General features: G+C 50.7%; 1 protein-coding gene across 1 annotated transcript; it reads right to left on the reverse strand.

Moving 5' to 3' along the window:
* Positions 1–27,769, reverse strand: LRRC74A (leucine rich repeat containing 74A). Its single transcript, XM_044391338.3, has 15 exons — positions 27,733–27,769; positions 26,133–26,264; positions 22,802–22,974; positions 20,213–20,320; positions 19,070–19,166; positions 16,088–16,137; positions 15,648–15,729; positions 10,054–10,139; positions 9,416–9,610; positions 6,220–6,315; positions 5,073–5,219; positions 1,472–1,579; positions 780–862; positions 531–581; positions 1–91 (listed from the first exon to the last, which is right to left on the reverse strand). The coding sequence occupies exons 1-15, from the start codon at positions 27,767–27,769 to the stop codon at positions 1–3; spliced, it is 1,536 nt and encodes a 511-aa protein (XP_044247273.3).

Here is a 27,769-nt window from a genome sequence, read left to right on the forward strand (position 1 = left end):
CTAAGGACACTGCAAGACACAAAGCTGCAGGGCCAGACGGGAGCCCAACCCGCAGGCTTTGGCAAGGAGGTCCAGCATGGTGGAGCGGCTTCTGGAACCACATAGACCTGGGTTCAAAGGCCACAGTTGCCCTGTTATGTGTGCGCACCGAGCTTCTGTGCTGCCCTTCTCCAAAGCTCAGTGTCCGGGCGACGACAGCAGCTGCTGGGCACTGTGAGAGGTCGGGCACCTGGGCAGGTCTGGTGGCCCACAGAGTATGAGGCCACGTAAGGGCTCACGGAGGGTGTCGTTACCCTTTTTACTGTTATCCCGACCCTTTCCTGTCTCTTTAAGGAATGGCGCCTCTGCCCCACAAGCATCACTTTTGGCCACCGGCCACCATGGAGCTGAATGGCCTGTGGCTTCCCAGGGCATGTGCGGCTCGCGCTGCAGGACCTGCCAAGGTGAGCCTCCTCTTTGGGCTCCCTGGCTACCTGCACACCCCTCTCACCAGCAGGGCCGAGCCCCAGTGCTCCACTGTGTCACCTCACTGTGTCCCCAGAATCTGGCCCCGCAGCCAGCAGCCCACGGTCAAGGGGAAGCTAGGAGGAGGAGGGCAGACAGTGGGGCCAGCCTTGGTGGCCAGGGAGAGCGCACCCAGCTGCCTCGGCGGGGCTCGTGCCTCATCGAGTGCACACAGGGTGGCCCCTGGAGCTGGGATCAGCCGGGGCGCCTGACAGAGAACGGGGGGCTTGCCTGGGGCAGAAGCAGGATCAGAGAGCCGCTGTGCCCGGACTGACCTGAAGTTCACCATGCCTGTCTTGTCATCCAGCTTCTTTATCAGCTCCCTGACTTGGTGCAGGTTTACGGGGACCTTGTCCTGCTGAAGAGGTGGAACGTGCAAGGTCAGCGGAGCTCTCTGCCGACCCCCAGCCCCCCCAACACAGACATACAGACACACAGACAGACACACAGACAGACACAGACACACAGACACACAGACAGACACAGACACACAGACACAGATAGACACAGACACACAGACACAGATACAGACACACAGACACACAGATAGACACAGACACACAGACACACAGATAGACACAGACACACAGACACACAGACACAGACACACAGACACAGATAGACACAGACACACAGACACAGATACAGACACACAGACACACAGATAGACACAGACATAGACACACACACAGACAGACACACAGATAGACACAGACACACAGACACACAGATAGACACAGACACACAGACACAGATACAGACACACAGACACACAGACACAGACACACAGATAGACACAGATACAGACACACAGACACACAGATAGACACAGACACACAGACACACAGATAGACACACAGATAGACACACAGACACACACAGACACAGATATGCAGACACACACACAGACACACACAGACACACACAGACACACACCCTGGCTGTTTAGCCACTGGGGTCAGCACACCTGGATCATGGCTTTCCGGAAGTCACCCACAGGCATCCTCATCGTTCCTTTAGGGTTCAAGCTCTTGAAGAAGTCTAAGACTGTGATTTTGTGCTGGTCGGCATAGCTCTGAGAGAAGCAGGAGACACCAGGGGCACACACTTGACTTTATAGAATCTATTAACCCCCCAGCCCCCCACCCGCCCCCACCTTCTGCCACAGGGCAGTCCGGCAAGCAGAAGGGGGTGTAACAAGGCAGACTGGGGGGCCCAAGTCTCCTGTGTGTTAGCAGTCGCTTAAGCCCAAGAGCCCTGCACAGAGCGAGGCGTGGCGAGCTGCATGGATGATGGTTCTGGGGGTTTGCTCAGTTTCCAGGGGCCCCCACTCCACAGAGCAGGATCTCCATGCGGCTCCAAAGAGGGAAGGATTAGAGTCTCTGCTCTTTGTCCTGTCTTTCTGTCTATCTACCTATCTATCTATTTTTCTTTCTATTATTCATCTATCCTCTATTACCTCTCTCTCCATCCATCCATCGCATCTTTCTATTGTACACACTCTTTATAAACTGCGTTGCACTAACACACTGTGAACACCTTTTCAGTTCATTAAAACAGTCTTTTGGGGTCCTTCTTAAGTCTTTTTATGTTTCTCTTCCCCTCCCACTCAAAGGGCCTTCAAGGCCCAGCCAGATTGACAGATATTCCTGCAGACGTCGTGCTCATTGAGGAACTCCTCAGGGCCCAGTCCTTGGTCCCCTGCTCTTCTTTCCCCACACTAACCCCTCTGGGGTGCACTGCCTCTCCCCTTGGGGGGGACCCTACTTCTGCATCCTCAACAGCTGCTCACAAGTCCCTGCTGACACCCACTGGCACCTCGATCCAACATGTCCCCGGTGACTTTCAGGCAGCCCGACCCCGCCAGCGGTTGTAAGCGCTGTGACGGACCCCACGGGTGAGCCGCCGTGCCTCCCGTCCCCCCACAGCAGGCCGCTCTACAATGCAGACGCTACAGAGCGAAACATTGAGCTTCCCCAAACCCCCTTTCGGCTAGGCATCGGGATGGGATGGGTTTCACCAAGCATCTGATTTGGAGGGAGCAGGCCAGGCAGCTGGGGGGTGGTCCTAGTCAGCGGGTGGCTCCCCATTGGCCGGACTCCCGATCACAGCAGAAGCCACTGCTACCCTGGCAGCCCACGTGGGGGATTTGGAGAGCCATTTCTGGAACCTAAACCGAGAGTCTGTTTCTTCAGCTCCCCGATGTTTCTGGGGTCTGTCTCTGGTAATATGTCCCTCTGTGTTTAACCCAGCTAGAGTGGACTGTGTGTTCAGCAACAAGAACTTTGACCAGTGCAAGAAGGGCCTGTTGCTTTGGTAGGTGTTACTGAAAAGAGCCATGGTGGCTCCTGCCCTGGAGGAGTTCAGAGAGGGCCTGGCTACTCCCAACTAGGGAGTCGGGAAGGGTTGCCCAAGGATGTGAACTTGAGTAGAGACCTAGAGGGAGAGGAGGAATGAGTGAGACGCAGAAGGCAGGAGGAAGGGTGTTCCAGGCAGAGGAATGTGCGTGTGCACAGACCTGGGGTTGAGCAAGAACTGGTGTAGAGAAACAGGGAGAAATCCAGTGCGGCTCAACTGTGGAGAACCAGCAGGGAGGGGCGGACAGAGATGGTGGGGTAGAGAGGACTTCCCTACCCCTGCCAACGTCACCACCTTTATTTTAGTCCCTCGGGGTTGAACTTTTGGGGTTATCTTTGGCTCTCTCCTATCATCACAGGCCTTTCTTCTCCCGGCACACACACACACACACACACACACACACACACACACACATTCTCGCACACATGCAGCATGTACCCAACCATTCACCAAATCCTGGAGATGTTCCATAATGGTATCTCCTATGTCCGTCCCTCCACTTTCATTGCCACTCTCAGACAAGGCACCATTCTAGAATACTAGTTATCATACCTAGAATACTACCATAGTGTCATCATTGGCGTTCCCACTCTCATCTTTACCCCCTTGAGTTCATTTCCTCTCCATTGCCTGAAAAATTATCCCCCGGTCCTGCTGGATTCACATTACCCACTGCTCAGCAACGATCACTGGCTCCCTGCTCCCTATGGAATCAAACTTCAGCACTGAGCCTAGAATCTGAGGACCACCATATCCAGCCTCAGCCTCCCTGTGCAGCCTTGGCTTGCAGGCTTTGCAGGAGCCTGGAACCATGTGGTGGTTCTGCTGGAACCACGTGGTCCTGCGCATCCCCCAAGCACACTGTGTGCACCGCCCTCTTGCTCCTTTGCTGGTGGGAATCCTATTCCGGGAACTTCCTCCCTGTCGTTGTCGCTCACCTGAACCCTTTCTGCTCTTCAAGGCCCTTCTCCAGGACATGTCCTTTTTTGTTTGCCTAATCTCACAGTGGCCTCTACTCTAGACTTCAGTGACATTTGCTGCCTTTGTCACTCATTTATTATTTATTATCTATCTATGAGAAGTTACTGCATCTGTCCCATCTTTCTAACCAGATTGTTCGCTCCCTGAGTGGAAGGACTATGTTTCACCTTGCACATCTGGTTTGGTCTCTAGTCTGAGATTCTTATGAGATTCCTAGAGATTTCAATGCTGTGTTAAACACGGGGTGGAGTCCCCACTTTGCATCTGAGAACTCCGTTCCTGTTCCCTGGGGCATCCTGGTCCTTGGTTCCAGCTGAAGTCATCTGACTCATGAAGATATTCGATACCCCCCCGGCCTTCTAGAACTTTCCACACAACAATGATTTTCATGCAGAGCTCTTCTATTTACTTGTTAGTCCTGGAATCTAAGGCACAGAGCAGACCAACCAAGGCGCAGGAAGCAGCCCCAGCAGCACACACCCTACAGAACACACCTCTGTGCGGCATCACCCCAGATAGCAACAGGTGTGCGTCCAGCAGAAGCCCGTCAACCCTGCCGCAGGTGAGAGCCAGGAGTGGGAACACCAGCCTGGGCTGGGCGCTACTCTGTGAAGTGATCAGACCAGATGAGCACCCTTGCAGCCCAAAAACTGTCTGATTTTTCATTTCCATGGTTTCATCTGCCTCCTGTGATCTAAGACTTGAGCCAGGAGCAGGTGACCACTAGATAGCCTGAGGGTCCCTCTTGAGCTGAAGCCATCGAATAGCTGTCCTCACCACAGGGGTGTCTTGGCAACCTCACCAGCTCTTGGCCAGAGCTTGCGTTTGTTGGTGCTTATTACTGGCCAGATATTGCTCTAAGCCCTTTGTGTGTGTTTAGCAGAATTGGATCTCCACAGCAGCCCTCCTGGGGTGAGTCCTGTTGTTCTACCCATTTTCCAGGTGAGGAGACTGGGACCCAGAGAGCGCAGTGACTCGCCCTTGCTTGCACATTAGCAAGCGGAGGAGCCTGACTGGTGGAGACCATCCGGCTCCAAGCCCCTCCCACTTCAGCCAGCTCCCAGATGGCCCCTTCCTCTGGGAGCCGGGAAGCACTGCGGAGGGGGTCCGACATGCACAAGGACTACCCCACGTCTGAGACATTCCTTGTCGGAGAGGACTGTGCAGACACTTTGGGGGAGGGGAGACTCTGGGTCTTCGGGGTCTCTGAGAGGGAAGCGAGGGCTCACCTGGATCAGTTTCATGGGGTTCACCCACAGGAGAAGGGCTCTCTTTTCAGAGAAGCCTTGCACGGACTTGTACATCACGTCCAGCTGGGGGTGGACGGCACACACCCCATCCAATATTTTTAGGAACTGCTCAGACACCAGCACATTCTGAGGCGGGGAGAGAGGGGACCCATCATGAGGAAGGCCTCGCCGTTGTACCATCTCCACCCCCGCAGACCAGCAGGCCCCTCCAAGCCAAAGGCAGAGTTTTGTTTTATTTTGGTTTTTGTTTTTTCGTCTTTTCCAGCTTTTTCTGCAGGGCTGCTCCTAGACTGGGGTCGTTCATCAGATGTTGTAGCTGAGGGCTGGTAGCCTGTCACTGTCAGCTGGGCTCTCAGACGAACATCTAAGGTTGCCAAAAAACCACCAGAAGCTGCAAGGAGCATCGAACCCATTCTTCCCCACAGTCCTCTGAAGGAACTAATCCTACCAACCCCTTGATTTAGTCGTTTACAGAACTGTGAGATAATACATTTCTATTGTTTGAGCCCCTTTTGTTCACAGTAGCTCTGGGACCTGAGTCCACTCTACCTACCTCCCAGAGTGGGGTCAGATGAGCTGGAGCATAGAAGATCACTCTGGGGGCAAACCAGTATAAAGTGGTGGGCCAGCTACCACCTGTCTGATGATGCGGGCAAGAACACCTGGCCCGGTCCCCTCCTCGGGCCTTCCTCCTCCATCAGGGGGCTTACCCTCACATTCTACTCTCAGGAGGCCCCGTCATGGAATACAAATACAAATTTCTCTGTGTGTTAATAACACAGATTCTAAAAGTTCTGTGATTCTGGAACCGTTCTGGGACCCAGGACTGTCCATGAACAGGGCTGGCATGAACAAAGTCTGCTCTGGGGATCCCACCTCGGTCTCTGCTGTTTCTGCTCCCAGACCCACTCGGGCTCCGGTCTGGGATTTCACACCGTGAAGTTATCGACGGAATGGCTACTCCTACTACTAGGACCCCAAGAGAGGGCCAGGTTGTACTCCAAAAGGAGTGACCTTGTCATGGAGCATCGGTGTGAGGGACAGAGCTGTTGGCGCCTGCCCACCCAGCGTGCCCGTGGTAACCAGCGTGCGCCCTGGTGCGAGCCAGCACCGTCTGATCACTCACGGAAATGTCGATCTCTTCCATCTTGGATTTGGGGTTCCTCTTGATGGACAGGATAAGTAAAACAGCCCCATCCATATTCATAGGGTTCAGGAAAAGCTGTTTGAGGAGGGAGAGCAGAGGAGGATGTGATGGGGACAGGAGAGGCTGGCTTAGAGCACGGCTTCCATTTCCCATCAAACATCATCCCTGTCTTCCACCCAGTCTTCTCTGTAAACATCTGTCTCCCTGTCTGTATGTCCAGTCATCCATCTGCTTGTCCATCTCACTGCTCAGCCATCCATCCATCCATCCATCCATCCATCCATCCATCCATCCAGCAAACCTAGCATGTGCCGGTTGCTGGGAAAGTGCTAGGAGTGCACAGGCAGACAGGACAAGGTCTCTGCCCTCACTCAGCTTACACTCTAGGGGGGCCCCAGGCGTCAGAAGTGCGGTGAGGGCAGTGACAGAGGCACACACTGGTGTGTGAGCCAGGAAAGGGGCATCCAGCACAGTGGAGGGGACACTGGAGCTAAGCCTTGCAGAGCTAATGGGGATTCTTCTCTGGAAGAAGCAGGGGGCACGACCAGAGGAGGGACTGAGATGCACCCAAGTAGACAAGGGTAGGCAAGGGCAAAGCTGCAGAGGTGTTTGGGCAATAGCAAACATTTCATGAGCAGGAGCAGAAAGAATGAGGCCACAGCGCTGGGATGGGCCAGATCCCAGGGAGCATGCAGGCCTAGCCGAGTGCTCAGGGCATTATCCCAACGCGGCTGGGAGCCACTGGAGCTTGGTGTAGTGGTTAACAGCAAGGAACATGGAGCCCAGTGGCTCTGCTTACTAGTTTTCTGGCCTTGGGTCAATTCCTTGACCATTGGGTGCCTATCGCTTAGCGCCGCTCTGAGGATCCGATAAATCAATTCAAGCAAAGCATTCAAAAGAGTGCTTGGTGCATAGTAAGCAGCACGTGAGTGTTATTATTATTGAAGGCTTTCCGCCAGGTGGTGTCTTGATGAGGCAGCCGGAACTTTCGTTGAGCACCTACTGTGTGTCAGGTGTTTCCCGGGTTCCTGACGGACTCGAGAGAGAAAACACAGACTTCGTAGGGCTTAGCCTTTAGAAGCCTTTGATTGACTCACTTCCCTGGGGGAATCCTTATTTTTCTAAAAGTAGGGAAAGGAGGGCTGTGCTCGATGTGGAGAACAAGAGATCATTCCAGTGGCAAAACGGATGTGGCTTCCATCTACACCCCAACTGAGAGGTATGTTTCAAGTTGTGCTTAAAACTTTTTTCTTTCATTTTAAAACATTAAAAAAATTTTAAATGTATTTAAACACATGACAATGTGTTTAATTAAACATTTAAACAATGATACATGGCCATTATACAAGAAACTCAAAAAGAGGTAGAAAAAATGTTAAAATCACCAGGACCCCACCAATTAGAGAAAACCCCCCTGGCCATGTTGTTAAGGCACCGTTTCAGTCTTTTACGATTCAGGTGCTCTGAACTTTCCTTGGCTTCATTGTTCCGCGGAGGCTGAATCGCAGGCAGGCTGCATGTCGGTCTCCTCTTCCTCGCCGCTCGGGCCAGACCTCGCTCCCAGCTCTCACGGTCACTAGCCGGCCGGTCACCCTGCCCTCCACTGCCGGGAAGCTGGCTTCCTCTTTGCAGCTCTCAGGTGCTTGTCCTCTCAGATGGCAGCTCATTGTCCCTGATTTCTAACTCCTGTCTTTCTCCACCAGCACCCCCACCTCTGCGCCCCCTCCCCAAATCACCCCCACATCTTGAGTCTGGAGTTGCAGCGTGAAGCCAGGCAAGGCTGACTTCTTTGCCTCTCTTGGGCTGCGAGGAGTCACGTAGGCTCGACTTTCTCATCTGACAGGTGGAGCGAGTGGAGCCCACGCTGGAGGGCTGTGCTGTGGGCAAGAAGCAGACCATCTGATACGCACCTGCCTCATGTCACGAGCCCCGGAAAGAGAAACTGGTGATGGAAGGCCTCTTCTTTCATCTGTTTTCCAACTGCCCAGGAGCTTCTATGTTAGACATTAGCATCTATAAGCCAATCTATTTATTTACGTATTTTTAAAGATTTTATTTATTTATTTGACAGAGAGAGAGGGCGCACACAAGAAGGGGGGGCAGCAGGCAGAGGGAGAGGGAGAAGCAGGCTCCCTGTGGAGCAGGGGGCCCGATGCAGGGCTTGATCCCAGGACCCTGGGATCATGATCTGAGCCGAAGGCAGACGCTTAACCAACCAAGCCACCCAGGCACCACCCAGGCACCAATCAATTTAAAATGAAATATGTATTCATTCATTCATTTACGGACATTCACTGGGCATCTACTGTATGCCCTGCACTAAGCTAGCTACAAGGGGTATAATAATGGGCAGAGGCAAACACAGTCTTGGCTCTCATGCAGCTCTCACACCAGTGGGGGTGACCAGACAGTCAGCTAGTCTCTGAGATGAGAGTCTAAGGAGGAGCCTGGCGAGTTCTGCATGAAGGGGTGAGCCGAGATCTGAGGGTCCGTGAGGACTGCTGCCAGAGCAGTGCGCTGAGCTGGGGCAGAGACCCAGGTGGGTGCAGGGAGCAGTGAGGGAGAGCACTATTGGGGAGGCTGAGGCTGAGGCCACAGGGAGAGCCGGGCCCTGGAATGGGGGAGACGAAAGAAGCCCCTGAAGCCTTGGCTGGACAGCAAGGGAGAACGTGGGGTAAACTGAGGCTGGAGAAGCACACTGGGATGAGAGACAGGATTTGAACCGCAGGAAGCCATGGGGGGGGGTCTAAGCTGGAGGAGACTAGATGGGAGTGGGGGTGAAAGTCAGACTTATGCTCAAAACGCACACTCTGGCTTCAGTGTGGAGCAAAGTCTGGAGGAGACCCAGGTGGGAGGAAAGATGACCAGTTAGGAGATGACAGCATGCACTAAGTGACAGTAGAGGGTGGCATTAAGGTTAGAGCAGAGCGACAGTCCGGAACCGATCCACACGTGAGGCACTAGGTGAATTTTCCCAAGGATTCTCTCCAGCAATACGCAACCCCATCACCCTGCTGCTCCCACCCCAACACACACACACACACACACACATTCATGGACACACCCACTGAGGCACACACACAGATGAACACACATGGACACACGGATGCATGCACACACACATGAATGCACACACACACGGACACACACCTAAAACGGCCCCTTCCCAGCTCACCTTCAGAACTTTGAGGCTCTCATTGACCTCCAGCCCTTTGCTGATTTTGGAGACTCCGTCATTGTTGATGTTATTGCTGCTGACGTCTAGGTAGACCAGGGAGTTGTTGAGTCTGAGGACCTCCCCTAGGGCCGTAGCCCCCTCGTTCCCAAAGCCGTTCATAGAGAGATCCAGTTTCTGCAGGGTCATGTTAGCCTCCAGAAGGGGAGAGAACAGCACCAGCATCAAGGCTGCGTGTGACTCCTCTAGCCACCAGGCCCTGGGCTCTCTTCCCTGCTGCCAACAAGTTTGGGTGCTCAGTGGTCTCCGGGAGGGAGAGCTCCGCCAGACCTTTCCAGATCCCTCCCAGTGGAGTCAGAACCTGGTCATTCCCTACCCCCTAATTAAACTGCCCTCTTGAAGTATCCCCAAAGATGCCACTGAGGCCCAGGAAGGTGAATTTGCCATAGTAGGATTTATACTAAAGAATAAAACACATCCAGGAATTGTGGGAGGGACGCTAACAATGTGAAAGCATTTGATGAGAGCTCAGTGTGTGCTCATCCGTGGGGTCATGAGGAAGAGGTTCAAGATGGCGGGATGGGAGGCCATGGATGTCCTCACTGGACTCAACACACCACTGCCAGAGAGTGCCTTACCCGGAGACCATTGCACAAGGCCACAGCTCCCCGTATGTAGAAGTGATTCCAGCTCAGATCCAGTGACTGGAGCCCTATATTGAGGGCTGGGGGAGGGAGGGAGTCATCTTAGTGTTCCCCAGATCCCAGAGAACCCATTCTCAGAGTTGACAGATGTCCACGACATTGGGGAATAAGGATTCCTCGATGTTCGTGCAAAGTAAGACACTGGGGCAATAACTTTTTCGGTTATTCATTTAAACACAAAATTTTAAGAGGATTCCCAGTGCTGGCAACATTTGCAGGTGGCAAGCAAATTGCTACCATCTATTTGGCAAATGTGATCTGGTCACAGACAGTTTGCTATTAGAATGTGTGTGCCCTATCGCACAAGCAATATCACCTCCGAGACTCTTCCTAAGGAGACAGGGAAGGATAGGAGAAGAGTTACACGCTTGTGGTGTTTATCATGGCATCACTTATAAAAGTAGCATTCATGGCTCCCAGGGAAAGGGTAAAGTATATTATAAACACCCATCTGGCGGAATCTGATGCAACCATTAAAATAATAGCGATAGCGTGGAACGCCGGGGTTGCATTTACACAGGGAGGCTGTGATGACATACAACATCGTGGGATATGTTTTTCTTGGGGAACTATGGAAACAGAGGTGGCTCCAGAAAGCTTTAGGGACACCATCATTTCTCAGTGGTGAGGCATCAGTCTTACCTAGAAGCTGGTTTGCATAGAAATTGTACTTTTTTTTTTTAACTTAAATATATTTTGGGGGCGCCTGGGTGGGGCAGTTCCTTAAGCGTCTAACTCTTGGTTTCAGCTCAGGGCATGATCTCAGGGTTGTGAGTTCGAGCCCTGCTTCGGGCTCCACGCTCAATGGGGAGTCTGCTTAGGACTGTCTCTCTCTCTCCCTCTGCCGTTCCCCAGCTCTTTCTCTCTCTAAAATAAATAAATAAATCTTTAAAAAACTATTTTTGCTTACGTGCTACATAGGGTTGGGAAAACATGCTGTTGAAACACATTTATCATGGTTATTTTTACTGGGGGAGGGCGGATATGCTGAGGACACTGTTGGAAACAGGCTGAAGAAGTCTTGGAACTTTACGGGGTGGGGGGGGGCAGTGCCTTCTGCCCTCAGACCCAGGAAAATGTCTCACTCGATTTTCTTTTCCACGGTCAGTGCGCTGGGTACTGACTGTGTGTGTCTTGCGTCAAGCACCAGGATGTACTTTCAGTCAAGTGCGCAACACCTGGTATTGTTTTGAGAACAAACTTCCCCCGCCTTCAGTCTCTTCTTACCCTACTCCCTCTTCTCCGCCAATTCCCTTGCTTAAGTTACCTCCCTCCCTCCATCTCTTGAAGGGCTGCAAAATTTATATTTCTGTTCTGTTCTCACCCCTGACTTAGCTGTGTGACCTTGAGCAGGCTACTTACTCTTCCCTTAGTCTGTTTTCTTACCCGTAATAATGGAGATATTAACACATACAAGGTTTTGGGGGGAATTGATGTAAAATGCCTCTCATGATGCCTATCGTATGGCAATCACTTAATAACCAGCAGCTATAATAATAATAAGTATTTTTTAAAGCTCATATACAATATGATGATAACAGGATGTAGTCTGTCTTACTTTAAAGTTGTTTTAAGGGGCCCCTGGGTGGTTCGGTTAAGTGTCTGCTTTTGGCTCAGGCCATGGTCTCTGGGTCCTGGGATCGAGCCCCGCATCAGGCTCCCTGCTCAGCAGGAAGCCTGCTTCTCCCTTTCTCACGCCCCCTGCCTGTGTTCCCTCTCTCACTGTCTCTCTCTATCGAATAAATAAAACCTTAAAAAAATAAAGTTGTTTTAAAATTCAGGGTTTTTTTTAAAAAATATTTTATTTTTAAGTAATCTCTACACCCAACATGGGGCTCAAACCCACAACCCCAAGATCAAGAGTCACAGACTCCACCACCCGAGCCAGCCAGGTGCGCCTAAAATTGAGTTTTAAAGTATTTAAAAACCAGTTCTCAGATGGACTCAAATTGCCCCACAAGGCTTGCATGCTTTGCTCCTCCCCTCCGATCCTTTCTCTCGGGGAAGATATGGCTCACATCTCACTGAGAAGATGGCAGCAGTGAGATGGGAGAGCTCTGCCCCCCCACCCCCCTGCCTGCCAGCCTACCTGCCAGCCTACCTGCCGCCTCTGGCCCACCCACTCTAGCCCCTCCCTCTCTCAGCACTGCTCCCAGAGGCCACCCCTACCCCTTTGTTCCTCAGTCTGGCTCCAAGCATTTTCTTTTTCTTTTTAAAATTGATTAATTAATTATTAATTAATTTAAAGATTTATTTACTTATTTGAGAAAGAGAGAGAGCAGGAGCAGAGGGAGAGGGAGAAGCAGGCTCCCCACTGAGCAGGAAGTCTGAGGTGGGGCTCAATCCCAGGACCCCGGGATCATGACCTGAGCCACCCCGGCGTCCCCCTCCTTTTTAAATTCAATTAATTAACATATAGCGTATTATTAGTTTCCAAGGTAGAGGTCAGTGATTCATCAGTCTTGTATAACACCCAGTGCTCATTACATCATGTGCCCTTCTTAATGTTCATCACCCAGGTACCCTGTCCCCCCACCCCCCCTCCCCTCCAGCAACCCTCAGTTTGCTTCCTATGATGAAGAGTCTCTTATGGTTGGTCTCCCTCTCTGATTTCATCTTGTTTTATTTTTCCCTCTCTTCCCCTATGCTCCTCTGTTTTGTCCGCCTTTTCAAGAACTCTGTCCCACAACTATCTCCTCTTCCTTCCTCACGACCGGTTTCTTCTTCTTTCCTTCCTATCAGCATTTTCCATTGTTACGAACCTTCCTGCCTCCATGTCACCCACGTTTCCGCCCCAGCCTTGTCCCTGAGGGGCTCCTAGGTGCCCACATTTCCATTTCACTTCTTTGTGTCCCATTTTCAATTCTGCCCCCTCCAGTCAGGTCTCCACACTCACAGCTCTTGTCAAGGTCACCAGTTATCTTCATGTTGCCGAGTCCTGTGGTCACTTTTTAGACGTCATCTTATTTGACCTCTAAGCAGCACTTGACCAGCCGAGACCACTTCCCCCTTCTTGAAAAAATCCCTTACTTGGCTCCTTGATACCTCACCTTCCCCCTACTTGGCTGACCACTCGTGCTCAGGCTCCTTCTCCCCCTCTGGGACACCTAAAAGTGTCACAGTGGTCCACTGGCCACCTTCTTAACTCCAGCCACACTCCTTGCCTGGTGATCTCATCTGGCCCCATGGTTTTAAATACATCGCAATGCCTCTAACTCCCACATGCATATCTCCAGTCCTGACCTGTTCAGGGTTTGCTCAACCCATATAGCAAACCGCATGTCTCCCTGTAGATGTCAAACGGACATGGCAAACATCACATGACCAGAACAGAAGTCTTGGCTCCTGGCTCCTGTCCCTCCATACCTGTTACTCCCCGAATTTTTCCCATTTAAGTAAATGGCACCACCATCCAACCCATTCCTGAAACAAAATAACCAGGCATGTATCTTTCTCTCTCCCTTTCCTTCATTATCCACAACAGCAAGTCCTGTTGGCTTTACTTCCAAAGTCCATTCTGGATCCATCCACTCCTCTCTATCACCACCTCCTCCCTCGGCTCCGGCTATGGTCCTGTCTTGCCTGGACTACTGCGTTAGCCTCCTAACTGGCCTTGCTTCTTCCATTCTTTTTTTTTTTTTTAAATTAAAGTGCAATTAGCATACAATGTTATGTTAGTTTCAGGTGTATGACATATTGATCCGACCATTCTATACATCACTCGGCGCTCACTACGGCAAGTATAGTCACCATCTGTCACCAAACAACACTATTACAATAGTATTGACAATATTCTCTACGCTATACTTCTCATCTCCATGACTTATTTGTTTTATAACGACATTTGTGTCTCTCAATTGCCTCTGCCTATTTCACCCATGCCCCCACCCCCACCCCAGCAGTCACCAGTTTGTTCTCTCTTTTTAAGAGTCTGGTTGTCCTCAGTTGTGTTCTTCATAAAACTACATAAACCTTCACAAAACGGTTCCTCTAAAACTGCAAATCAAACCGTGTCACTCCCCGACATGAGCACCCTGCACTGACTTCTCATACATGGGGAATTTGGACTTGATGCATGTCGTGGTCCCTCAAGCCCCACTGAGTGCCTGCAGGCCACCTCGGTGACCTCCTCCTTCCATTCCCCTCCCCTGCCTGCTCCACTCGCTGCTCCCCTGCCTGCTCTGCTGCACCTACACTCCCCCCCCCCCCCCCCCCCCGCATGCCAGGCTCTGCTCTTTCCTCCTGGAATGCTATGCTTCCAGAACGTGGCATGGCTGAATCTTCTTTGATATTCAGGGTTCAACAAAAAGCCACCTTCCCTGTGGGGCTTTTTCTCACCACCCCACCTAAAGTAGCATCTCCCGTGCTAATAGTGATCCCTGTTTCTACTTAGGAATGAACATTTAACTTTTTTCTTTTCTTTCTTTCTTTTTTTTTTTTTCTTATAACAAATCTGCAGTGAGCCTCCTCAGACCTCTCTGTCTGTGTACATGTGAGAGCTTCTCTGAGACACGCACAGGTGATTGCTGTATCATAGAATATGTACTTTCAATTTTACTAAATACTGTCAAACTGCTCTCCAAAGTGCCTTTATGAAACACACACGCGCGCGCGCGCACACACACACACACACACACAACAACAACAACAAAGTGCCTTTACCTAGCAGCTTCAGAAAATTCTTATTTCTCCCTTGGGGTCCATGCACTGGATATTCTCTGACTTGAAATTTCTGCAGCTTTGGTAGATGACAAGGCGGATCTTTTCATCGTTTGATTTTGTGTTTCTCTAATCACTAGGGAGTTTAGGCGTTTGGCTTTCTCTCTGCACTGTCCATATGCCTGCCCATTGTTTCATTGGGAGCATTTATCATCATCCAGTGGATTTGTAGGATCTTTTATCAATATTCTGAACGCAAATCTTGTAGATGATATAGATGCTGCAGGTATGTATTCTCTACCCGTTGCTTCTCTTTTAACATTGCCCCGTCACATCTTTTTATCACAGGCAAGTTTTACAATTACTGTTGTCAAATAAAAGAATCATTTTCGTGACAGTTTATGCCCATTGTGCATATTTAATCATCCTTAGCCTCCCTGAGGTCAGTAAGTTATTTTTTGTTTTGTTTTTTTTAAGATTTTATTTATTTCACACAGAGAGACAGCCAGCGAGAGAGGGAACACAAGCAGGGGGAGTGGGAGAGGAAGAAGCAGGCTCCCAGCCGAGGAGCCTGATGCGGGGCTCGATCCCAGAACGCCGGGATCACGCCCTGAGCTGAAGGCAGACGCTTAACGACTGCGCCACCCAGGCGCCCCAGTAAGTTATTTTTTAAATAAGCAAGTTATTTCTTCCTATGTTTTTCCCACATCAGGTGTTGGCCCCCCTTAAGATGTGTTTGGGGTGTGGCTTCCATCCCTTTATGATCCGAACACTCACTAACAATAAAAACCAGGAGATGCGGCCCTGACAGGTGACTGTCTGCCAAGTGCCTCTCCTTTACTGACCCCTTCCCTCCGTGGGGGACTCACCCAGCATCTGGCCCATGTGCTCTCCTCCCCTATCAGAGAACTGGTTGTGGCTGAGATCCAGCGTCTTGATTTGGTAATTGGTCTGGAGAAAGAAACAGTGTAGAGAGAGGTGATTTTTGGCTTCTCTATGGCTGCAAATACTGTTTCATCTCAGGGCCATGTGATGGAGGGCTCTCATGCACCAAAAATCCAGTGGACGAGAGTTTTTAGACCAAAGACATTCTCTTCTGCATTTTTTCGTGTAACTGTTGATGACCGCTGGGAGGGTCTTGTCCCATCCAGTGGCTGTTGTCAGGATCAGCAGAGTCCAGATCCTTGCCAGCTCCCTAGACATTAGGGGGACCTTACTTCTCTCTGCCCGGAGCCACCCTCCAGGCCCCCACATCACCCAGGGCCATCACCCACAGGGCTCTCAGTGGCACCCACCCCTCCCTTCTTACCGATAGGGCTTGGCACAACAATTCTGCAGATTCGTCCCTGAAGTTATTTCCTGCAGTGAAGGGGGGTTGTTTGCAATGCTGTCCAGACTAGGGTTCCCTTTCCCTCTGGCGTCCTGGCCCTGCCAGGCTCTTCCCTTTGGAACAATCAGCCATAGGAAAGGTGGCAAGTACTTAAAGCAAATATACGGACATGGAAGAAAACAGGAGAAAGGCAACTGTTTGCCTTTCTCTTTAACCTTCTCTGCTTTCTCTGCCATGATAGGGCAGGGAGTTCCAGGAGCCCCTAGCTCAGTGCCTAAAGTCTGTCATGTGATAAAAAAAAAGTGCAAATCCAGAAGCAGGGCCAGGACCAGAGGGGGACAAGTGAGGCATGCCCTTTGTGCGCGAAATCTCAGCTCGGTAAGCGCAACGAGCAATATCTTAATGCGATATTTGTAAAAATCATAATGAACACAACACTTCTATGATGAACAAAACTTTAACATTTTAAATAAGGGCAGGATCTGACCCTGCACTTGCACGGCTAGGCCTCACCCACCTCACCATAGTCTGTCCCTTTTGGATCCTGTTTTATATTTGAAGTGTTGATAGTTTGCTCATCACAGACTTTTTTTAACATTATTTTTGATTTTTACAAACGTTGCAACACAATATTATTTACTTGGTTACTGAGCTTTTTTGTGCCCCTTGAATTCCGGGACTGAGGCTTGTGCCTTCCTCATCTTACTCTTGCTCCAGCCCTGCTAGACAGTTTAAAAGATTTCTGGAAAATTGGGGCGCCCGGGGGGTTCAGTCGGTTGAGCATCTGCCTCTTGATTTCGGCTCTGGTCATGATCTTGGGGTTCTGGGATCGAGCCCTGCATCAAGCTCCGTGTCAGGCTCTGTGCTCAGCAGGAAGTCTGCTTGAGGATTCTCTCCTTCTTTCCTCCTTCCTCCACTTGCACGCTCTCTGTCTCTCTCAAATAAATAAATCTTAAAAGAAAAGATTTCCGGAAAATAAATGATACAGAGCCTTACCCCAAATTTCTCCTTTAAACCCTTAATAATTATCTTTGTATCTTTAGCACCTAAATAGTGCTTGGCACCTAACAGTGTTCCATAAATGCTTACTGAATGAATGAATGAATCCAGTGAGACACACGTGCTTCTTGGTTGCCTCTGTGCTAGTGCAATAAAATGAGATAATAAGACAGTCAAGGCATAAAATTAGGTTTCTAGCTGTTCAAATTGTGTTTATATCAGTCGTTACAAATCGTAGAGCTGGCTGTCAGTTTGATAAAATACAGATTCCTAGATCCCTCCCTTTAAAGATTCTGACTCAGCAGCCTGGGATGGGCCTGGGTAATTTGTATTTTTACAGAGCTTTCTGTAATATGTTAATGTTATATTAGAGGCCTTAGCCAATGCAACTAGAAAAATCATGGGGAGCTATAAATATTGGAAAGAAGAGACAAAACTCCCATTATTTGCAAACATGATCACCTGCCTAAATAATCCAAGAAAATTAACTGACAGAATGTTAGAACTAGTAAGATAACTCAATAAAGAAACAGGGGCGCCTGGGTGGCTCAGTCGGTTGAGTGTCTGACTCTTGATTTCGGCTCAGATCATGATCTCAGGGTCGTGAGATCAAGCCCCAGGTCAGGCTCCGCACTGAGCATGGAGCCTGTTTGAGATTCACTCTCCTTTCCTCTCTGCCCCTCCCCACCCTCCACTTGCATACTCTCTCTCTCTTCCTAAAAATAATTAATAAATAAATAAATACGGTGACTGGATATAGGATCAATGTACAGAAATTAATAGCTCTCAGACATATCAGTAATACACACTTAGAATATATGATAGAAAGAACATTCTGTTCATGCAGGAATAAAACGGTAAAACACCTGGACCCAGTATGAAATGTGCAAGACTTCCAAGGGAAAAAAAACATAATACTTTATTGAAGATAAAAAAAGACTTGAAGAAATAGAGATAAACCTAATGCTTGGGATTGATCTATCTATTTTAGAGAGAGAGAGCGCGCACACGTGAGTAGGGGAGGGGCAGAGGGAGAGGGAGAAGCGGACTCCCCACAGAGCAGGGGGCCTGATGTGGGTCTCAATCTCAGGACCCCAGGACCATGACCCGAGCTGAAGACAGACACTTAACCAACAAAGCCACCCAGGCGCCCCTATTTCTAATAATTCTATTTTCTCACGTTCTCGATGCAGCCACTTGTTAGAATCTAAGCTCGCACGGTGCTCTGGTTCCTTGTTTTGCTATTTTGGGCTGTGAGCCCGTCTTCAGCTGAGCTTTATTTGTGGGGACCCCAAGCAGCCTGGAGCCTGGGTCGAGGGACTTTTCCTCCAATGAGGTGTTCTATTTGTTCCTGTGGCGTGCCTCAGGTCATTACCAGCACGGGACTACTTAGATCAACTTCTCAGGGGTTCCAGGACCCTGAAGAGAATATAAACTCAAACCACAAACCTGGGTGAGGACAAGTCTGTGGGTGCTAGAGTTCTCAAGTGACTTTTTTTTTTTTCTGTGAGAGAGACAGATAACAGACTAATTAAAAACTGAGTGTACAATTGTGGGTCAGGTAGCAATAAATGCTGTTAAGAAAAACCCGGAAAGGAAACAGGATAGTGATGGTGATGGAGGGGAGGTCAGGGAAGTCCTCCCTCAGGAGGTGAATTTGAGCAGAGGTGTGAATAAAGCAACCGAGTGAGCCATGCAGATATCTGGGGTGGAGACTTTCAAGCAGAGGCAGGCATGCTGCCAAGTGAGTCAGAAGTCTCTTGTCCAGGAAAGCCAGGAAGCCAGTGTGGCCCTGGGAAGGGGGAAAGGATGACCAGAGGGCTTAGCGGGGCACAGACGCAGTGTTCTGATCTTGGAACTCAGAGGGGGCCTGGTCTGGCTCGCTCTCTTCTGGGTTCTCTCTGCTCTTCCCTTCTCTCCTTTTCATCCCCTTGTCCTCTCCCACCCCTTCCATGGGCTCACCTGAAAGCTGGAGGTTCCAGAGCGAAGAGGTATTTCTCTGAAGGAATTCTGAGATGATTCTGGCCCCCTTCAAGCCAAGATCATTGTCGGAAATATTCTAAAAGGCAAGAACACCCTCATGTGTGTGAAAATCCCACCCAAGGACCCTCATTAAAAAACAGGGTTGGGGTGGGGCTTACTTGAGGCCTGCAACAGGGAGTAGGGCTGGGTGGAGAGAGGGGCAGGGGTGAAAGGGTAGGAAGCATTGGGAAGAGCAAAGAAGCAGAGAATGATGGGAATCCAGCTTTCCTAACGCCTGGCTGTGAGGCCTTCCGACTGGTCTTTGTTTTCTCTGAATTTGGCTTTGGTGACTCCCCACTTCTCTGGTTTAGCCCTAGTACTTTAGATAAGCATACTGTCCTATTTTTTCTGAAACCTAAGACAGCTTCATATGGAGAGTTTGGCGTAAAGCAATTGAGAGATTAGTTTATAGAGTAATTCATCATTGTAAATTCCATTCATTGATTCATGAAGCATGAATGACTGTGCTGGGAACACGTGGGGATACAAATGGACACAGTCCTTTTTGGCTAGTGGGAGGGACTTTTATATAAACCAGATATTATTTTTTTTAATGTTTTTTTATTATATTATGTTAGTCACCATACAGTACATCCCTGGTTAAACCAGCTATTATTATCTTAATTGTTTCTCCTCTCTTTTCCCCCCATTTTTAAAATAGGGTAAAATAGACATAGCACAGCATTTACCATCATAACTATTCCTAAGGGTACAGTTCAGTGGTCTGAAGTATATTCACATGCTTATGCAATGCTCACCATCATCTGTCTCCAGACACATTGTGTTTGATGAAACTATTTCACGCCTTTATTTTCTCTAAGTTCACTTTAAAGCAACTCTGCAGAAGGGCTTATAAGGTCCAGACAGAACTGCTTTCTTAGGGTTTCCTCGGGCCACAGGGAACACAGCCCCCCCCACCCCCCGCCTCTGACACGCAGCCCTCCTCTGAGACGTCACCTCTGCAGGAGAGGGGCCTCCAGGCTGATTGCAGAAAGTTGGAGGCTGGCTGGGGCCGGGGCCACCCCAGGGGGGTTCCAGGAGCCCCAGTGCGGGGGTGGGAACCCGCAGGGCAGGGCCCAGTACCATCTCCTGCAGGTAGTAATTCTCTTGCAGCATCTCCACCAGGCTCAGGAGGCCCTCCTCCATGAGACAGTTGTCTGCCAGCTCCAGGGTGACGACACTCGTGTTGGACTTCGGCCGCCACAAGGGGAGGGGGAGAAAGACAGAGGGAGTCGGTGACCCAGTTGGTTCCCTGCCCTTGCCCAGAGCCTGTCCTCTCCCTTGAACATCCCAGCCTTTTCAGAGGGTATGGAGATGCAGGCTAGCACTTCTGGAGGGTGGGGAGGAGCAGGAGGAAGCCTGGGGACGAGCCGTCCCGTTGAGGTGTACTGGGACAGTATGCTTATTCTGGGCACTTCCACCAACGGGGCTCTGCGGGGGAATTTAGAAAGGGGACATTAAAACGATGAAATCCCTGAAAAGTGGGGCGCCTGGGTGGCTCAGTTGTTAAGCGTCTGCCTTCGGCTCAGGGCATGATCCCGGAGTCCCGGGATCGAGTCCCGCATCGGGCTCCTTTGTTGGGAGCCTGCTTCTTTCTCTCCCATTCCCCCTGCTTGTGTTCCCTCTCTCCCTGGCTGTCTCTCTCTCTGTGTCAAATAAATAAATAAAATCTTTAAAAAAAAAAAAAGGAAAGAAAGAAATCCCTGAAAAGTGCGGGGCGCAAGGATGAGCTAAACAGATTGTAGCTATTTGGCCTGGAGGAGAGAAGTGGTGACCTACTCTAAGATTAAGGAGAACTTGATGCATTAATCAGGGTATTTAAACATAAAGCATCTAGTGTTCCTGCTTCCTCCCGAGGTCTTACTTCTAGTTTAGCCATTTGGCTTATCTGATACGTTTCTTTAGTCAGGAAGCTTGGAAGGACCTGGCGGTCAGTCTTAAATATCTACATCCCAGCCAGTCGGCATTCCTGCAGGCAGCAAGGTCAGAGCAAGTGACTTGCAGCAGGAGGACCAGGGGTCCGCTCTAAGCAGCACTGTTTGTTACTTTCCCCTTCCACACCTCTGGCCCCGGTATGGAAAGGTAGGGAGAACAGACACATCATTGGACTTGAGCATTTTCGAAGTGCGCCAAGCAGCGAGAGAGGTGGCCAGCGGTAAGGAGTTCTAGCTCCGGGCAAAGGGCAAATGTGAGCACAGCTACTGCGATGCGGGACGGTCCACTCAGGGCCTTCTGGCCGCAGCTCTCAGGGGCGGGCAAAATTCCATCGTGCTCAAAGGCAAGGGTCCTGGCTCAGGTGGCCAGGTGTCATTGAATAGTGTCCAGGCAGGTCGGGGGGTTGGATGGCCACTTCCAGAGTCACCCTGGTGACCAGCACGGTGGGGGGGGCAGCTGGCAGCCCCCTCACCAGGCCAGTCCACATTCGTCTCACACAGGCCGGTAGCCAGTGGCTTCTCTTTGCGCCCACTGTTGGGGAAACATGCGTGAGCAGAGAACACCCCTGCACCCCACCCAGAACAAGGGCGGGGAGGCGGGCAGGTGAGGGAGGGACGAGACACATGAAATACGACTGCTACGATCAGGGTGCTTTTAAGCTAAGCCAGGGAAACACAACATGCTCCACGTTGAGCAGTACAAACGATAAATAACAGTTCAGTCCACCGACATGTCACAGTGATGACTTGTCAAATTAGAGACACAGAGAATCAGAGAAGAGAAAACTCCCCCCAAACAGAAACTGTTGTTACTAAGAGACAAGTGGCCCAAGTCCTGAGAGAATTGCATTATTATCCGTTTTTTCCCCCAAGAAACTCATGAGGTAATGGTGCATTCCTAACACCTCATTAATCAGTCTTTCAACACTCAGTAGATTTCGAGATGGCTTTGTTCGTTCTCTGCTCTTCCCCTCTTCCCACCCCCCCAGAAAGCCCCACAATCTCACATTTCATGTAGCTTCTTAATGGGCATGTGCTAAATGCAAATGCTGTTCTATTTCCCAAAATGAGTGAGTGCTTTTTTTTTTTTTAAATCAAAATTTCTCTTTACCGTCCTAAATGAACAAACAGTGTTGTGCTGACCTACAGTTTTCACGTGTTCTGCTTTTTGGGTTGGAAGTTGGTTTGTATACAATCAATTATAATTATATAAAGCGGTGATGAATTCAAGGTCAACTCCTTGGTTGCTCGTGCCAAGCCAAGAAAGAGACAGAGAGAGAGAGAGAGAATTATTCCTGTAGGAAAACATGATCTACTCTACAGTGTGATCTTTTAAGAATTATGATGTTGCAAAAGACAAACATTGAATAGAAGAGCTCAGTATTGAACCCATTTATAGCAAAGGTGAGCTTGGAATTGAGACCCAGGCTGACATTTCGTATTATGCACTTACATTAGGGCCAAGCCCAGCCACTTACTCAGGGCTGTTGCCTTTGCTTCCTGAATCAGAAAGAGCACAGGCTTCCAAGGCCAAGGTCCCTAGTAGCCCCCTTCCCAGGAGCTAATGAGGCATCCATGCCTGTTAGGTAATCAACAGGCAGTCAAGCAGAGCCTAGGGCAGGGTGAGCACAAAGCTTGAAATTTAGGGCCCCATGGAGGATCTCTCTGAGTCTTGGGCCCAGCACTCTGTCAACCCCCACCTCTACCAGTCTTCACGTGCCCCCACTGGCATGCTCACCACCAGGGCTATGGCAATCGCCTTGGTACCGTTGGGGCCCAGCCCGTGGTGGTTGAGGTTCACGTAGGACTCTTCCATGTTCCGGAGAAAGTAGGAGACAGGCACTACGCCCGTCAATTTGCAGGCCTCCAGGTACAGCTCCCTTTGTCCAGTGGTGAAAAATTTCTCCGTATCTACACAAAAGATGCCAATGGATGAAGTGGGTTTGTCTTCTACCTTTGCCTTATTTCTTCTCTAACCCAGGGCCAGGTGCGCTTCTGCCCTGTGTCCCCTCTGCCTGAGGATGTCCCTGTAGGTGTGTGTGTGCTGGGAGGCGACTCCAATCGGGAAGACAGCCGGAGGTGGGGGAGGGAGACCCAAACTTCAGAAAGCCCCAGATGGTTGTCTCCATTTGGGTAAGAGACAAGGCCCCTGGTTTGAGGCCCCAAGCTTTCCTAGGAGAAGGAGCAGTGTGCCCACACGCACCTTCCCGGGCTGCCCACATCCAGGACTGATTATCAAGGATGCATACAGGCCCCTCTCTCTTGCCCACCGTGGGACAGCTCTGAAAGGCCAAATAGACAAGAAGCTCATTTGTGATAGTTGAGGGGAGCCTCTAATTAGTTTTATGACCACTGTTAAAATGAGAGCCACAAGGAAAGCTTTACTCAAGATTTAGGGAGCTTCCAACTTTAAAATCCCCAAGTAGGACTGAGTGGGCTTCTCGAGGTGTCGAATCAGTGCAAGATGGAGAGACGCCCCCCAAATCAGCCGGAAACAAACGAGCTTGTATTTGAGTGGGCTTTTCTCCTTCAAAGACTTGCATGTCACTTTTCCTCACAAAAAGGACGGTCATGCCTCCTTTACCCATGACAAATCTAGCCTCAAATCAGACACAGCTGATCAGCGCTAAAACCAGCTAACAGCAAAGGGGACTTTATCTTTCCATTCCAACTTCTTGGGGCCTTTGTTCCTCGGGCTTTAGACCTGCCTGGTCATGGTCAACGGGCAGTGGGCCTCCCGGGGTGCCGCACGCCCTCGCAGCTGTCTCCTCATTAAGTGAGCGCCTTCGATGGCAGGGCTTCCGATGGCAGCTGGGGTCTAAAGCCTGCGTCTGTTTTTCCTTCGGATGCCAGGGCCTTTGGCCAACCCACCCCGGACATTTCTGAGGCAGACAATGAGAGCTTTGTCGGGGAGAGGACAACTTTACAAGGAAGGTGGCTTTGCAGCCACAGCTCCTAACTGGCCTTCTCCGACATTTTGGGTTGGATAATTCTCGGTTGCGAGGAGCTGTCTTGTGCCGTGAAGGCTACTACGCAGGATTCCTGGCCTCTGCCAGTGAGATGCCGGTAGCATCCTCCAGCCTGCCCCGGCCCAGTCTGCCAAATGTCCCCTGGGGGGCAAAATCGCCTCCAAGTGAGAACCACTGCTGCATAGGACAGACAGCGTGTGGCAGGTGAGCAACTTCTACTGCCTTCTCTCCCTCCTCCATAGCTTCGTGGCCAGCTTGCTATTGCCCCCGGGCTCAGGTCTCAGGCCTGCCCAGGAAGCCCTCCCTGCCCCATTCCCAGCACCTCAGTACGAGTGGCAGGGGCACGAGAAGCCGGAGCAGCTGGGCCCTGGGTTTCTGTCCCAGCACAGCAGAGTTGCCATCAGAGATTCCTGTTTGCCAAGGCAAGGTTGGTAACCACCTTTGTCCTTGGCACTAATTCTGCTCTGTTTCACTCTGCTGACCCTTTCCAGCTGTAGTCTATATGGTTGTGTTTTATTTTATTTTTTTAAAGATTTTATTTATTTATTTGAGAGAGAGAGAGAGTGAGAGAAAGCATGAGCTAAGGGAGCAGCAGAGGGAGAGGGAGAAGCAGACTCCCCGCTGAGCAGGGAGCCTGATGTGGGGCTCAATCCCGGGACCCAGGGATCATGACCTGAGCCGAAGGCAGATACTTAACTGACTGAACCACCCAGGTGCCCCACTCTGGTTGTATTTTATTTTATTTTATTTTATTTTATTATATATATATATATATATATATATATATATATATATAATTTATTTATCTGACAGAGAGAGAGAGACAGCCAGCGAGAGAGGGAACACAAGCAGGAGGAGTGGGAGAGGGAGAAGCAGGCTCCCAGCGGAGGAGCCCTATGCGGGGCTTGATCCCAGGACTCTGGGATCACACCCTGAGCCGAAGGCAGACACTTAACCAATGAGCCACCCAGGCGCCCCTCTGGTTGTATTTTAGAGGCAGCTTGCAACAGTGTTCTCTCTTGTGGGGAGTTAGAGGGCGGGGGAGGAATGGGATGGAAGCAGGAATCTGGGAGAAAACATCCAGTTTCTATCTGCCACCCCCTCCAACCAGGTGAAATTCTGTGTTGAAAACAGTACATTAGCGGTAGTCTTGACATGGTAAAGAAGTCAGAAGAAGAGCAGCAAGATGCAGGGTGGGAGGAAGGCAGGAGGAGGCATATGTGGAGGGGAAGCTGTGTGTTGACCACGGGTGGGGAGGTTTATGAACTGACTGACCCAGATGCCGGAACACAGGAGAGGAAGGCCACTGGGCTAGCCTCAGCCTGGAAGTTCCAGGCTGGCCCATCAGGCAGGGCGAGCATTGTGCTCACCTTGCTTCCCAGGTGTTCTGGGCACTTCCCTCCTCGGGGAAACAGGGAGAAGAGGGTAAAGGCATTGTTTGCAGTAACAGAGTCTTTGCTGCGGCTCAGCCAGCACCCCTCTCCCTGCCCTCCCAGCTCCCAGGGCACACTTGCTCTGTCCAGGGCCCACGCTCAAGTAGGAGGACCAAGAGCTGGAATGTGAGTAGAGAGGAAAGTCACCAGGATGCAAGACGGGCCACAGACACTCCAGGGGCCCCTACAATCCGGAGCGCGATGGCAGATCAGCAGAGTGGGGCGAACAGGGGATCGGCGAACACTGGCAGCTCTCCGTGGCCTTGGGCAATTCACACAATCTCCTTAAGCCTCAGTTGCCTCCTCTTTAAAAGGCGGATAATAATGACAACCTCCTGGGACTGTTGCAAAGATGACAGAAGACGCCACATGTGGAAACACTGAGAAAACCAGAATCCCCTCTTCATGTATTGTTTAGCTTCCAACAAGCTGATGTGAGCGCTCTGCTCACCGGGTAGGCCGCGAGCACAGGCCAGGAGCTGCAGCTGCCGCCCCCAGGCCAACCTTGAAGAGGACGTGGCATAAAGCTGAGCCCCGGGCTGCTGCCACTTTCCTTCTGCAGGACGGCCCACTGGGCCAGAGCCGGGCCGATCTGGGAAAGCAGAGCTGGCCAGCTTCGGAGGAAGGAGGCGCCCCACCACCCCGCCCACTAAGGGCCCACTATCACCTTCAATTTCCAGGTCTGTTTCGGAGCTCTCCCGGGCTGCTTTCTCTTTTTCCACAGCCACAGAGCCCTCGGCCTCACAGTAGAGGGTTTCATCACTGTTCTGGGGCGCTGGCTCAGTTTTGGGTTCATCATCTGGAAGAAAAACTCATCTCCTTGATGGGGGAAATGAAACCTGCTGGCCTTTCACGTGGAGCCCACCCTATGCTCCCTTGCTCTGCAAGCCGTCTGGCCACAGCCGGTGACGCCACAGCCTCATGGGGCTCAGGGTGCCTAGGAACTGCAGTGTGCATTCAGTCCCGCCAGGGGGACTCCATTCTACAAGCCCTCCCTCCCGGACACAGTCTGCCTCCCCATCTTCTTTACGGGGACTCCCTGCTCCTGCCCCGTTCCCTGCTTTGGGCCTATCTCAGACACTGGCTCCTTGCTCCCTCTTTTCCTTCTCATTGGCTTGGGTGGGGTTCAGGGTCTGCTTCACTCTTTCAGGGAGAGGATGTGTGCCAGTGCCTAGGCTTCCTCATTGGCGGGCACAAGCCATGCTGCAGAAGGCCAGGGGCAGGGGAGGCGACTTGGGTCAAATGTGAAATGCAGTGGAATAGGAACAGTCCCAAGGAGAAAGAAGGATAACTTGACTCCTAAGAACTTGACCTAGCTTCTCTTCGTTCCAACCCAACATTTTCAGACCACGAAGAAGGGCTTGCAAAATCTTGCTGGGGTCGAAATTAATTGCTATGATGAAATATCCATGTCCTATGCTTCCCTCCCACCAGTCCCTACAGTCGCTGGACATGGGTTTTTTGCCATTGGACCGCTGATCTGGGACCAGCACGGATTCCTGAAAACCTCACACAAGGGTCCAGACCTAGTCATCCCACCTCTGTGGGATGCAAAGTTTGGGGGAGCCATGCTCCACGACCAGTAGCCCATTGGAACTTGGCCAATCTACTCTTTGGGTGGGCTGAGCATTTGTGGTGGCAGTCCCAAGTTTTAACCACCCAGGTTCTAAGAAAGTGGGGTTCCTAATGAGTCCATGCAGGTCTGTGTTTTCTTAGTCCTTATCTGTAAACCCGAGCTCCAATATTTATTTCCAAGAGTGTAAGACAAGGTCTGCACGATAAGGGGTGGAAGGAGCAGCTGCCCAGCAGTTAGAAGACATACAGTGGCTTGGCCATCAAACACTGATGACTTTCTGAGTCTTAATATCCTCATTAGTCATACAATTTCAGAATTCCATCCAACCAGTAGAATGCCAGTGAATGTTTAACTGGCCCTCCAGAAAAAAAAAAAAAAATCCTGATTTGTAGTGTTAGCCAATTTGGGCGGCGTAAATATTCCCAATATGGCTGATTTCAGACTCCCAACATGACACAGGCCAGCCCACAAAATGAAAATTAAAGTTGGCCAGAGCTAGCAGAGCATCGCGTCCAACTCTCTCTCCCCCTGTTTGGGAAGCCCTGAAGCCAAGTCACTGTAACACACCGTCCGGATTCTAGAGGGTCCCGCCTGAGGAGGGGAGGGGAGTTCGGGGTCCGTGTGATCACTGGGTATTACACTGAGGCAGCCCAGAAGGGCCCGAGAGGTGAGAGATGGGATGCCTGTTCACCTTTTGTCTCAGGCTCAAGAAGCTCATCATTGTCCAT

The sequence above is a fragment of the Ursus arctos genome, unplaced genomic scaffold (genome assembly GCF_023065955.2).
Source record: "Ursus arctos isolate Adak ecotype North America unplaced genomic scaffold, UrsArc2.0 scaffold_25, whole genome shotgun sequence".
NCBI classification, from domain to species: Eukaryota; Metazoa; Chordata; class Mammalia; order Carnivora; family Ursidae; genus Ursus; species Ursus arctos.